The sequence below is a fragment of the Dipodomys merriami genome, unplaced genomic scaffold (assembly GCF_024711535.1).
Source record: "Dipodomys merriami isolate MVZ:Mamm:240054 unplaced genomic scaffold, mDipMer1.0.p SCAF_60, whole genome shotgun sequence".
NCBI classification, from domain to species: Eukaryota; Metazoa; Chordata; class Mammalia; order Rodentia; family Heteromyidae; genus Dipodomys; species Dipodomys merriami.
In genome coordinates this window covers 3,203,287-3,216,250 of record NW_027206180.1, presented here as the reverse complement: position 1 = coordinate 3,216,250, position 12,964 = coordinate 3,203,287, and the positions used below count along the sequence as shown (strand labels likewise).

The 12,964-nt window shown below is 52.5% G+C and overlaps 1 protein-coding gene across 6 annotated transcripts in view; it reads left to right on the top strand.

Moving 5' to 3' along the window:
- Clec16a (C-type lectin domain containing 16A) overlaps nt 1-12,964 on the top strand; it is a 144,042-nt gene that overhangs the window by 12,541 nt on the left and 118,537 nt on the right. For all 6 annotated transcript variants that reach the window (XM_070003485.1, XM_070003483.1, XM_070003484.1 and 3 more), the window contains exons 4-8: nt 2,810-2,958; nt 4,981-5,086; nt 6,748-6,871; nt 9,256-9,430; nt 10,445-10,498. In XM_070003485.1, coding sequence (XP_069859586.1) covers nt 2,810-2,958; nt 4,981-5,086; nt 6,748-6,871; nt 9,256-9,430; nt 10,445-10,498 — 608 coding nt within the window. The remainder of the gene's footprint in view (nt 1-2,809; nt 2,959-4,980; nt 5,087-6,747; nt 6,872-9,255; nt 9,431-10,444; nt 10,499-12,964) is intronic.

Sequence of the window (12,964 nt, the reverse complement as noted above, 5' to 3'; positions counted from 1 at the left end):
CTCAGCCTCCTACAGTGCCCATGTCGTCTGCCCAGGACAGTGCTCACCAGCCCCATCAGTGCTGAGGGCGAGCATCCTGGCTTAGCTCCTGGTGTTCCCCAAATGGCCTGAGATGGCCACACCAAGCCCAGGTGCAGCCTTCTAGGAAGAGGATGAGTGTCCCTGTCAGAGGCAGGCCCTGTCCTGGGGACAGGGTGGAAGAAAGTGCCTGGTGGGTGGAAGATAAACCCTGGCCCTTCTCTTGCAGGAGAGCCACGGCCTGTGGCTCACAGCAGTGGCCACTAGGTGGTGCTGCTATCCTGCAGATTTCCTCATGCTTCCCATAACCATAACCGCGGGTTGACAAATGTGCGCTGATTCATGGTTCCCGACGTGGTTTCCTTGTTACCAGCTTCAGTTTCACTGGATATGAAACTAGTGCGGTTTCTGACTTGAGAGGGGAAGATCCAGCTTGTGGCACGGGCCCAGGACTCAGACCAGGGCAGTGCTGACTCAGACAGCTGACAGAGGAGCAGCTAGGGCAGACGGGCTGCGGGAGAGAGCCATAGCCTGGAGACTCAAGTCTTATGTCTGGTAGCCTACCCTTCCTCCCTCCCTCCCTCCCTCCCTTCCTCCCTCCCTCCCTTCCTCCCTCCCTCCCTCCCTCCCTCCCTCCCTCCCTCCCTCCCTCCCTCCCTCCTTTCCTTCCTTCCTTCCTTCCTTCCTTCCTTCCTTCCTTCCTTCCTTCCTTCCTTCCTTCCTTCCTTCCTTCCTTCCTTCTTTCCTAGTGCTGGAATTAGAACTCAAGGCCTCCACCTTGCCAGGTTGTACTTTCATTTTTTTTTTTTTAGCTTCTAGGAACATTTTAATTTCCCCCTTTATTTCTTTAATGGCTTGGTACTTTACAATATGTAAATGGATACTTTACAATGTTTCTCCCTATGGTCTGATAGAATATAGGGAGTTTTTTCAATTTTTTAAAAAAATGCTAGTCTTGGTACTTGAACTCAGGTCCTGGGTGCTGTCCCTGAGCTTTGTGTTCAAGGCTAATGTTCTGCTACTTTGAGTACAGCAGCAATTGTAGCTTTTTGGTGTATATTTGGAGATAAGAGTCTCACAGACTTTGCTGCCTGGGCTGGCTTTGAGCCTTGATCCTCAGATCTCAACCTCCTTGAGTAGCTAGGATTACTGGCACAAGCCACCTATGCCTGGCCCAATTTTCTTATTTTAGCTAAGATTTGCTTTGAGTCCTAAAATAGGTTCTATTTTGGAGAAGATTCCATGTGTGCTTTGCAGCTGCTGGATTAAATAATACTCTGTGGGTGTCTACTAAGTCCGTTTGCTCTATGGTGTCATTTAATTCTTGAATTTTCTGTTGGTCAGAGTGGGGTACTAACATCTCCCACTGTTATCATCCTGGGGTCTTTGAGTGCTTGTAAGTCCAGAAGTATTTGTTTAAGTGAACTTAAGTTGGCCAGCATTTGGTGTGTGTGTGTATGTGAAGGGCTGATATTTCTACTCCGTGGAGTTTCCTTTTATTAATAGGAAATGACTTTCTTTGTCCTTCTGACAACATTTAGTTACTTATCTCAAAACCAAATAAAGATACAACAACAACAACAACAACAAGCAATAGGTTGAGAAGGGTCTGCCTTGCTGTATTCCCAGGCTGGCTTCAAACCACAGTCCTCCCGACCACAGCTCTCCATGTAGCTAGGATTACAGGCACAAGCCTTTGGCATCTGGCTTGTTTGCATATTTACTTTCTGATCATAGAAGAAAACTGCTTTTATTTTAAAACAATAAAGTACAGAAAGTCAGGGTCCTGTAGCATTCTGCTTGGACAGCATTCCCGGGTGCCGTGTTGCCATTTGCCTCGCTTCCAGTCCTCTCAGATCTCGCCGTCCTCCATGGAGCCTCCAGATGTGGTTTGCTGACGGCGTCTTGCTGTGCTAGCTCATCTACCCAACGGTGGCCATGTAGGGACTTTCCAGGTTCTCACAATGGCAAGCACCCATCACACAGATGCTGGCTGGGTGCCCTAAATGCCAGAGGCCTAAGAGACTGAGATTGCACTGCCAATGGACCCACATGGTGAGGGGCAGTGGAAAGACCCCAGCTGACCCACAGAGGCCCCTCCCCTGCCACGGTGGTCACCCGTCACCCCCAGGGCCATCGCTTGGAGGCTCTGGAAGAGTCCTCGTGGGCAGCAGGTGAAGCTCGTGGCCGTTCCCTGTCCCCAGTGCCTGAGACACTCAGGACTGCACCGGAAGTACCGGCATGACGCCTGTGCCACCGGCCGCCCGGAAGCCACCACAGTTCACCCCAGGGCTCCACAAGGCATCCCAGCACTCCCTCCTCCTGTCTCCTGTGCCCCCACCGGCACGATGGCATGAGGAAAGAAGCGCTCTAGCCATCGGACTCACCTGATGGCACGTGCCACACTCGACTCCAGGAGAAGTGAAGTGTGCACTGACCACTCGAAGAATGGAAGTCAGGTAGCCAGGCGGCCGATGAAGGACAGCTAGCACCCGCTCGGATGTGCCAAATGGGACAGCTTTTTTATAGAGTGGTTTGTGAGAAAGCCTCTGTCCTGCCCAGCCCGCGCCCCCCCCCCCCCACCTTGTTAAACTTTGCCAACAGTGGAAAGACATTCACGACACTTGCCTTTGAGCGGTGTAGTGCCGTGCGCGCATGCGCAGCCGGTGATTTCTGAGCTGGCTCGGTTAGCAGGTTTAGTGCGCTCCCCCGGCCCCTTGCTTGTTACTGGCCCCCTTTGCCCCTCTCCTGCAGCGTGAATTGACCTGTCGGTTTTGCTCTTCTTTCCTAGATTATTTGCTGTCTAATAACTATGTAAATTCAATAATTGTCCATAAATTTGACTTTTCCGACGAGGAGATTATGGCATATTATATATCGTTCCTGAAAACACTGTCACTGAAGCTCAACAACCACACTGTCCACTTCTTTTACAATGAGGTAAGGGGGTACCAGCGGGGCCCAGTGGGGTAATGCTAAGCCCTGCACAACAGCGCCCCCTGTCTGTCGGATTCTGTCCTGCATCTGTTCACAAAAAATGTGCGTACTGTTTCACTTTGAGTGCTTAAAATGTTTGCATTCACTAAATCCTCATTCCACGGCCATGTAAGCTTCAGTCTGTGCCGGCGCTTGGTACTTTAAAGGGAGAAGTCCCCAGGTGAGTTGGGGGAGCCATGTGCCATGGGAGAGCAGGGACCCTACCCCAGCCTAAATTGCAGACCAGCTGTGCTGTGTGCCCCTCCCCGCAACTTCCCTCTTCCTCCCTCCCTCCCTCCCTCCCTCCTTCCTGTTTGTCCTTTTCCAGCAGTACTGGACCTTGAACTCAGAGCCACTTGAGCCATACCTCCAGCCCAGGCTTGCTATTTTCTGTAAGCTAATATGCCTGTTAGTCCTCAAGGACTGTTGTTGTCCAGTAGACCGATTTATTTTATATACTAAAAAGTACTAGCTGGCCGAGGCTAGGTCATCCTGGGGCTCAGTCATATCATCAAGGAGCTAGGTTTTCTGTCCTGCTGTGTAACTGTGCAGTTGCATCTGACCTCATGTCTTCAGCCCACATGGTCACAGCATGGCTGTGGCAGCACCAGACATCACACATTCACAGGCAGTTGCTGGAATTTCTGATGAGATCATTTTCTTCTTGTGTCTGTTTTTAACTTGGAAAAACTTCCTCAGAAGTCTCTTGCCAGATTTCCCCTCCTACCGGTCAGAATTGTTCTCAGTGGGTCTGGAATTTTGGGTTGGTTTGGCAGGCTGTTGCGACTCAGTCTCCCAGGATGTTAAAGTGCTCTGTTTCTCCCCTCCCCCCTCCCCACCAGCAGATAAGTGATCCAAGGGACAAATCCAAGTGTCCCCTGGGATCCAGCCTCCTAAGTCACCCACAGTCACTTTCACCAGTGTCTCCAGCCCTGACTCAGTGCGGGAGGGACAGCATGGCCTTGTGGGCTCGGGTGAGCCTCTGGGCCCTCTGGAGGCCGCCGCACAGTGCCCAGGGCTTTGTGTGGCAGATGTCTTCCCATGGTGATCTGGCCTACACTTGAAGTCAGTCTGTCGTCTCAAGTGTACCTTCTGAGCTGGGGTAAAATCCAGCCAGCTGTCCCCAGCTGTCCCCAGCACTGGAGCCTCCATTGTGTTCGCTGGCAGGGAAGAGCTGGTGTCCATGCGGGTCTTTATCAGCTCTCACCAGCGATTTGAAAACTAACATCGTGGGCCCAGTAGCTAGCACATAGTATGTGTTCAGTAAGCATGCCCAGAGCCCAGGAAGCCGATGTGAGTCTTTGCTCAGAGGCTGTCCTGGTGAGAACAACCTACTTCTGAGGTTGGGGGGCGGGGGGAGGGCTCCTGGGAGCCTTGGTGTTTGAGCTGGGCTTCCTTTCCTCTTTAACAGGAGCCAGGATAGCGGTTGACACTTGGTGGGAGCACACCTGACATCTAGTTCTCAAAGTGGCCTTGTCCTGCTTAGTTCCTACCTCACCCCGCTGGCTGGAAGTCCTTGGAGGACCCTGATGCTCCTGCTCTGCATGGAGCCTGGAGCTTGGAGCCATGTGGAGCCCTGGCCACTAGAGGGCAGCAGAGCTTGCACTAAGAGGATGCTGGTCCCACATGAGACATTTTCCTTAGGCAGGCTGTGTTCTGTGCCTGAGATGGGTTCCCCCCTCACTGATTGAGATGCTGCACAGTGTTTGCACTTTTTGTATTTCCCGTAGACCCCAGTACAGTAAATAGTGGACTTGGGAGTAACGCTGTGTGTTTTCAGAGGTGGCTCTGGACTGGGCTCCTTTAATACCAGCACCTGTTTCACAGAGGAGGAGGCAGGCTTAGGGACACCGTGCACGTGGGGCCCTGGGAAGCTCACTGAGGCCCCTTCTTCCCTTTCATTGTGGTCTCTAACAGGTCTCAGCCCGCCGGGGTGGGGCTGGCTGGCATGGCTGTGTTAACTTTCTGCTGCTTCTCTCGTTTTAGCACACCAATGACTTCGCCCTGTACACAGAGGCCATCAAATTTTTCAATCACCCAGAAAGCATGGTTCGAATTGCTGTAAGAACCATAACTTTGAATGTCTATAAAGGTAAGCTTCCTGCCTGGCTGCTTTCTGATTGGTTGCAAGTCCTCACTCCCGTGGCCTGTGTGTGTGTGTGCACGTGCATGCGTTCGTGCATGCGTACAGTTCTCTGCCAGTGACCAGGGAGCTCCTGTGCCTAAGCCATGGCTGCATGCCTCCCTAAATCCCTGCAGCCACCAGCCAGGCAGCTGCTGCTGTCTCCTGGAGCCTGCCCCTCCCCCCCTTCCCTGCATGCTGTGGTCTTGCTCCATGCGACTACTCAGAAATCAAATGTCCTGAGGGGCGCATGGGATTGGGAGTGGCCGTATTAAAGCTAGATGAAGCAGAGTTGTCTTTTAAGTGGTAGATTGGAAAGTCTGTGATAAAGGTATTTTATGCTTTGACCAGCAGGGGGCAGTATTGCATTTCCTGACCAGCTGTGAGGGCCTGCACTGACAAATTCCTCCTTTGGAGACATTAGGGCCCTAGACATTGCCTGCAGCAGAAAGCCCTCCCAGGCTCCTGGGCCCTGAGGCTTCTGAGACTGGAACTGGCCCACCAAGCCCTTTTCCTTGCCCTCGCCAGGGTGGAGCTGGGTCCCCATTGTCTCTGGGATGAGTCAGAATCTCGCTTATGGAGTTGATCCCCACTGGGGGAAGGGAGGCTAGCTCCTCCAGTTAAGCTCTTCCAGGGGTGGCAAACTGAATCCAGCCCTCAGACCCATTTTAATTGGTTTGGATGGTTTGGGGGAAAAAAGAAAAAGAAAAAGAATGGCTAACGTTTAAAACTTGGGAGATGCCAGGATTCCTCTTTAGGCTTCTCCAAATGTAGTCTCTCCTTTCCGTTCTCGGCTTTCCTTTCACTTTCACATAAACTGTTTACTTTTAGCAGTAATAATAAAAGTTGGGAGATGTCAAATGACGGTCTGGATTTTGGCTTGAAACCGCTTTCAGCCATCGGCATGCAGTGGGTAGGGCAGCAGGGGTCAGCTGGTGCTGTGAGGCAGATGCCCCTCCTAGGGTCGGGGGCCCCCACTCCCTGTTTATACCCAGGGCGCAAGGCTTCACTCACTGGGCCACCAGCCAACCTGGCTGGCCTCTTGAGTTTGTGGCTCTGGTCCCAGCATGGTTGGTTCACTGCCCTCTGCCCTCTGCCTCCCTCTGTTTTCTCTTGCTCTTTTCTAACCTGTCTCTTTTGGTTTAGATGCCTCCTGCCCTGGCTGTCTGTCCCTCTGGGCGGCCGTCTCACCTTCCCAGTTCCTAACCCTGTTAACTGTTGTCTGTTTTTTGCCTTTCCTCCAATGACGACTCCCGTCCTTACCCAGTGTCATGTAAGTTATTAACCGCGGGTTTCCGCTTTGTTCGCTCACCCTTACTCCAGACAACTTGCATGACAGGCGCCGCCACCTCCAGCACACGAACCATGTTTAGCCCACGCATTTATTTTCTTCATTTGAAGAATAGCATAAGAGCTGCCTCGATGATTCTAGTTTTATGAATAAGATAAACATTTTCAAGGGTTTCCAGGAAAGACAGACAATTTCAGATTGTAGCAGAGGGCTTTTTCATTGTGGTTCTTTTTTTTTTTTTTTTGGTTTCTTTTTTTCAATTTCCCCCATGTTATTTTTAGTAAATAACTAAACTGACATTTTTTTCCCCTCCTCATTTTCTTTCTGTGACTGTTCCCAGTGGATAACCAGGCCATGCTGCATTACATCAGAGATAAAACTGCCGTTCCTTACTTCTCCAACCTGGTCTGGTTCATCGGGAGCCACGTGATCGAACTTGACAACTGTGTGCAGACCGATGAGGAGTAAGTGGCCCTGCTGGGAGGCCAGGGGAGAGCGTGGGGTCCACGGAGGGAGGCAGAGGGGAGAAGAGCACTTTCCTGGCCGTGGAGGCAAGGGCCCTGCGCAGGGCTGACAGTGGTAGAAGGCTTTCCTCCACGAGCTGTAGATGGGTTGCCAGGCAGCCACTCAGAGACGAGGATGGATGCACAGAGTATCCATCGGCGGTGTTGCAGCATTCAGGGAGGACATGGAAGGAAGAGCTGAGACCTGGGTGCGCCTCGGGTGCGCCGCGCTAAGCGCTAAGCGAGAAGCAGGCACAGAGCCAGGGCGGGTGGGCTTTGCCTTAGGTGAGGTGCCCGGGCTAGGCAGAGGAGAGGCAGGGCAGATCCATGGTTCCTGGACAGGGATAGGGTGGGGGATGGGAGCCTGTTCCTGAGCCACTGCGTTTCCCAGAGGAGCCAGAATGTTCTGGAGTTCATGGTGAGGGAAGTTGGACAGTTGGGAATATACTCTGGGGCTGGGCTTGTAGCTCTCTGGCAGAGCGACTGTGACGCTTAGGCGAGGCCCTGCCTGGGGGCTGATTCCAGCACTGCAAAGGGCAGTTTAACGGTCTTAAGAGCTTTAAGAGTGTTGTGCAAGGCCCAGGGGTGGTTTTAGGGTAGGTGGACTATTCTACCTGGTGGGATCTGGGAAGCCTGACGCGTCCTGCAGCGGGATTTCTTGATCTTGGGTGCTGTTGGCCTTTGCACTAGATCCTTCATCCACCGCCCTCCTGTGCCTGGAGGACCTCCCCAGCGTCCCTGCCTCTGCTCTCTACACACCTGTGGCACCTTCCTCGGGTGGCACAGCACGAAGGCCAAAAAAAAAGGAGACGTTGCCAGATAAGGCGAAGTCTGCCTCAGGGGAGAAGTGGCCCTAGGACCCTGAATGAGAGCTTTGCCCAGGGCTGGGGTTGGAGCAGGGAGGAGGTGAGCCAGCTGGAATGTTCGCTAGAGCACTCAGGAAAGGAGAGCGCATTTGGGGAAACGAGAGCCTGTGTGCACATGAACAGGCCCGGGCACAGGGTGATGGCAGTGGTCCTTACCTGAGCTGGGGGGACGGGTCTTCCGGCAGTGTGGGCGGGGTGGGCTGTGGAAATGACCAATAGGACTCGGCTTTGACGCCTGTGTACATGTTATTTTGACTTTTTTTTTTTTTTAAGTGAGCTGCATTAACTAGACTTCTAAAGCCAGAGTTCCCCAGTGCGTTCTTTAGGGGTGTGTGTGAGCTCTGCACGTGAATTCTGAGGCGGGTGTGAGCGTTACACATGAATTCTGAGTGTCTCAGGGCTGCTCCTTCACTCGGGCCTTGCACCGTGCTCTGCTGTGGCTAGACAGACAGCAGCACGGCATACCAGACTGACTGATGGGAGAGGAAGGGGTGACCGCGGCCTGCATGAGCCGAAATCCTCAAGTGCTCTTGTGGGAGCTGGTAGGCGAGGCAGCAGGTGCCTTTTTCTTCTTTTTCCTTTTATTTCCTTGTCTTCTGAAGTGCCTGCCTCTGGCTTGAATAGCAACAATGATGTCAATGCACAGTGTCTAGGCTGACCTGGCTCTTTGTGACCCCGCTCCTACCACTGAGGGTGACCGAGTGTGTCCCCCGCTGCTTGGAGTGAGATTGGTCACACACTGGTGCAAGGCTTGTTGGTAATGGCAAGGACATGGCGACCTCCAGCCTGGGCCTGGGGGAGGGCCCTGTGTCCTTGCTCTGGGTACCACATTTGGGCCACGTGACAACATGGTTGCTGCATAAGGCTCCAGTCTCTCTTTAGAACCTGGAGCTTTTTTTTTTTTTTTTTTTTTGGGTCCAGTCATGGGCCTGAACTCTGGGTCTGGGCACTGTCCCTCAGCTCTTCAGCTCAAGGCTAGTGCCCTACCGCTTGAGCCACAGCGCCACTTCTGGCTTTTTTTCCCTGCTTATGTGGTGCTGAGGAATCGAACCCAGGGCCTCATGCATGCAAGGCAAGCGCTCTACCACTGAGCCACCTTCCCAGCCCCACCTGGAGCTTTTTAACTGGTGAGGATGTACGGCTCCACCACTAGTGTTTATTTGGCAGCTGAGCCTTGGCCATGTTGCCTAGTGATTACCCTTGGGCAGTGGCTTACTACTAGAGCTTAGTTTTGTTTTTTTTTTTAATTTGTTTCCCCCATTTACTTGAGGCTAGATCTATAGTGTGAGTCCCCTACATGAGGTTGCAGTGGACCTGTCCACTTTCCTTTTGTGTACCAGTAGAGCAGGATCTCGCTGTCTGAGCTAGTGTAGGAGACCCTGATCTGGTAGAGTGCATCCATCCAAGTCTCAGGCCACTGGCTTCAGGCCCTGCCCCCAGGCCTGGCCGCCAGGGCTGAGGTGGTCATTCGCACGGCAGGCACCGCAATCGGGGGAAACTGAGCGATCTGGTAGCTGAGCATCTGGACCACCTGCACTATCTCAACGACATCCTGATCATCAACTGCGAGTTCCTCAACGACGTGCTCACCGACCACCTGCTCAACCGGCTCTTCCTGCCGCTCTACGTGTACTCCCTGGAGAACCCCGACAAGGTGCGCTGCCCTCCTTGCACCTGAGGCTCGCCTTCCTTTTCGTTTCCACACAAAAGAGCCATAAAGGAGAAGGCTAGGATTCCCACCCTGAGTAGGGCGCCCCGAGTTCAGGCTCCCTGAGTGCACCCGCTTGCTGATAGTCACCTGAGGGGACGGATTTGAGAAGGTGGGATGGAGGCTGAGCCTTCAGGGAATGGAAGCCTTGGCTAACCAGTTCTCTGTGGGCATGGGGAGGGTCACATGTTTCCTCCCACTTGGGGGCTGTGGTCGAGGGGGTCTTCTACCCCTTTGACCTGCTCCCACAGGCCCCTGAGCACTTCCCGCGTGGAGTGCTCCCTTGGGGAGGGAGGCCTCTGACCACGCCAGGGGGCGGAGCAGAAGCCTCAGGAGGAGGCAGGACAGCCACGGGTCACCTGCAGGGGCTTCCACATGCGTCAAGGGCTGGCCTTTCCTATTTGGAGGTGGGACGGAGAATTCTTGCCATAGATCAGTAAATACAGCAAAAGAAAGACACAGGCTTAGTGAGCTCTCCAGAGCAGCTCTGGCAGCCCCATGAAGCCTGGGAGCTGCATTTCAAGCCTGGTCTTTTCCCCTGCAAGGTAGTAGCTTCTACTAGGCTCTTTCCTCACTTGCAAAATAGGGTCCAAGAGATCCACACCCCCTTCCCCCATTGTGACCGGTGGATGGAACAGGTTGAGGCTTGAGGGGAGCTGTTTTAAAGCCAAAGGCCCTGAACTGCTCCCTCCTTATATTTTGGAGCTTGCTTCCAGTCTTGGGGACCTCTGCTGTGTACTCTCAGTGCCCAACTGGGGACAGTAGCCTTTCTGGTGACTTAGAATAAGCCCCTCTTGGGTCACTGTCAAGCGGAAACCAGTGGTAAGGATGTGTCGGGACTAGCAGCAGGAATGAGTAGGTGGCGGCAGGGGAAATCCAGAGCGCCTCTTGTCCCTACCAGTAGCTTTGTCCCTACCAGTAGCTTGTGCTCCCTTTGTAACCTGGACCTCTCTTTGGCAGGGAGGAGAACGCCCCAAAATCAGCCTGCCGGTGTCCCTCTATCTTCTGTCACAGGTACGTTTGCTCCCTCGCCAGCACCCTAAACCCATTTGAGGGTGTGTGAGTGTACAGGTTTTGCAGGGTCTCTGTGTCTTCCATCTTAAAATCGTCAGAAGAAGGGAGCGTTCTGTTTTCTAGCCATAGAGGCGGGTGTCCCTTCCTCCTGACGGGATGGAAATTCAGAGAAATGAGAAATAAATCTGGCCCTTGGCTAGTTGATTTTAACGGCGGCTGAGAGTCTCAAAGCAGCCAAGGCTTGCCCTGCACACCCGGAAGTGGAGGCCTCCTGGCTTTTATTCATTGTATTTTGAAATGAGCCCCAAAGGGCTGGGCCATGGTGTACCACACAACAATCTTGGTTTAAGAAATGGAGTTGCTCTGAAAGGGTTTGGTTGTGGTTCATTTCCAGATTACCTTCTGCAAGGTGTTGCCTAGCTGGGTCCACTCCCGGATTTGTGCCTCCAGCCCTCCTTAAACAACTCTGCTCCTTTCTGGCAATGATGTACTATGTACAAGAAGGGAAAAACTCCATGGAGACCTCGTTACATAACTTTAAAAACATTTTTATTACTAGCAGTCCAGCCTTGCGGGCCGTCTCATTAGACTGTCAAGTAGTCAAAACGTCCGTCTCATTAGACTGTCAAGTAGTCCAACGTTCAGCTAAGAGCTCCATTTCACTTCTGTGGTGGCTTCAGTATTGATTAGCTTGGATGAGAGTCCGGCCCTCCAGCTGGACCCCCTGTCCTTTTCTGTTTGGAGGGAGGCTGCATCCCACTGGCCTGAGAAGAGAGCCTCAGGCCCCACCTCCCCCAGCCACTGGGCCGATTGGGATCCGGATGTGGCCTGACCAGCTCTGGAAGCTATTTGCCCAGAGCTCTGCCCAGTGCCCACTCTCTGAATGTCCTGAGGGCCAGAGCTCAGCTCAGCTCCAGCCTCTCCTGGCAGCCATTTTTGCATCTCCCATTGGAGATTCTGGGAGTCTGACAGGACATGAGCAGGCCGTTCAGCCACAGCAGTCCAGTAGAAAACATCCTGGAGACCTCTCCCACTGCATTGCACGCATGGGCGGGATCTCTTCAGGAGGATGACCGCTAGCCCCTCGTTCCTTTGCTGGGAGCATGTGCGTGTCCTCTTAGCTATGGAGCAGTAATACCGGCACCTCCTTACTTCCGTCAGTGTCATGCAGATAGCCTAATTTCTCAGTTCTCAAGTGTAGATTCTATGTGAAGGTCTCTTGTAAAGATGCCAAAGTCTTGAGCTCTTCCCTTCCCTCTCACCTGGCTTATCCTGTCAACTAAGGGTGGGAAAATACTAGTCAGGTTTCAATCCATGTCTTCCACACACGTGCACCGGTATCCCCACTAATCAGTTTACAAGCACAGCTGGCAAACCCCATGAAATTCACAACCGTGACATTAATTTAGCATGCCAGGTGATGCTGTCTCCCGAAACCAAACAGTGACAGTGTGGCATGGACAGCCAGCTCTGCTCTTCAGTCTGGCATGGCCACACCTCCATCAGCAGTGGACAGGGGCAGCTCCCTCCTCTGTCCCTGTCACAAGGCTGAGAACTGGGCTGCCTGTGACCACAGGCAGGAGGTGCTGGCCTCTGTCCGAGAGGGCCTTGGTGGGTGTGCACTGAGTGCTCATGCACCCAACAAAGGATCGCAGGGCACCCTCGCACCAAGGGCAATCATAGAATGTGAAGTGTAAGTGTGGCAGTAATTTGGCCACAGTGGAAGTGAGAAGAACCATCATGATTGTGCTAATGTTTGAGTGTGTCTGCCCAGCTCTGGAGGGGAGTTAGTGCTCTGGATCACACTCACTATTTGCATACACAGACAGGTGATTGATAAGACAGACATACAGATAGACAGTCTGCTAGTGAGGGCCTCTGGCTGTTTCAAAAACTGCCCCCTTTTTTTGTTTATTCTACCTGATTTACATTTGCTTATTTATTTGGATATATTCCTCTTATCCCAACACTAGCAATAGGACCCAAGGGAAGGGCTCCCGTGGGCATGCAATCCCAAACCCCAGAGACAGCCTTTATTATATATAAAATACCATGCGTAATATATATAATATATGACATACTTTATATACAACATACTTTTTTTTTTTTTTGTCGGTCATGGGGCCTGAACTCTGCTGTCCCTTAGCTCTTCAGCTCAAGGCTAGCACTCTACCACTTGAGCCACAGTGCCACTTCCAGCTTTTATCTGCTTATGTGGTGCTGAGGAATCGAACCCAGGGCCTCATGCATGCAAGTCAAGCACTGTACCACTGAGCCACCTTCCCAGCCCTGCAACATACTTTTTAATAAAAGAGTTTTTGTTTGTTTGTTTTTTTTTAAAAGCTAAAGCATTAAACCAGCTTTCTTCTTTCCAAGCTCAGGTTTTTAGTATCTTCTCTGCCCCCAGAGACTACTGTCCTAGTGTTCTCTGCCCCCCAGAGGCACTGGTCAAGGTCTGAAGATAAT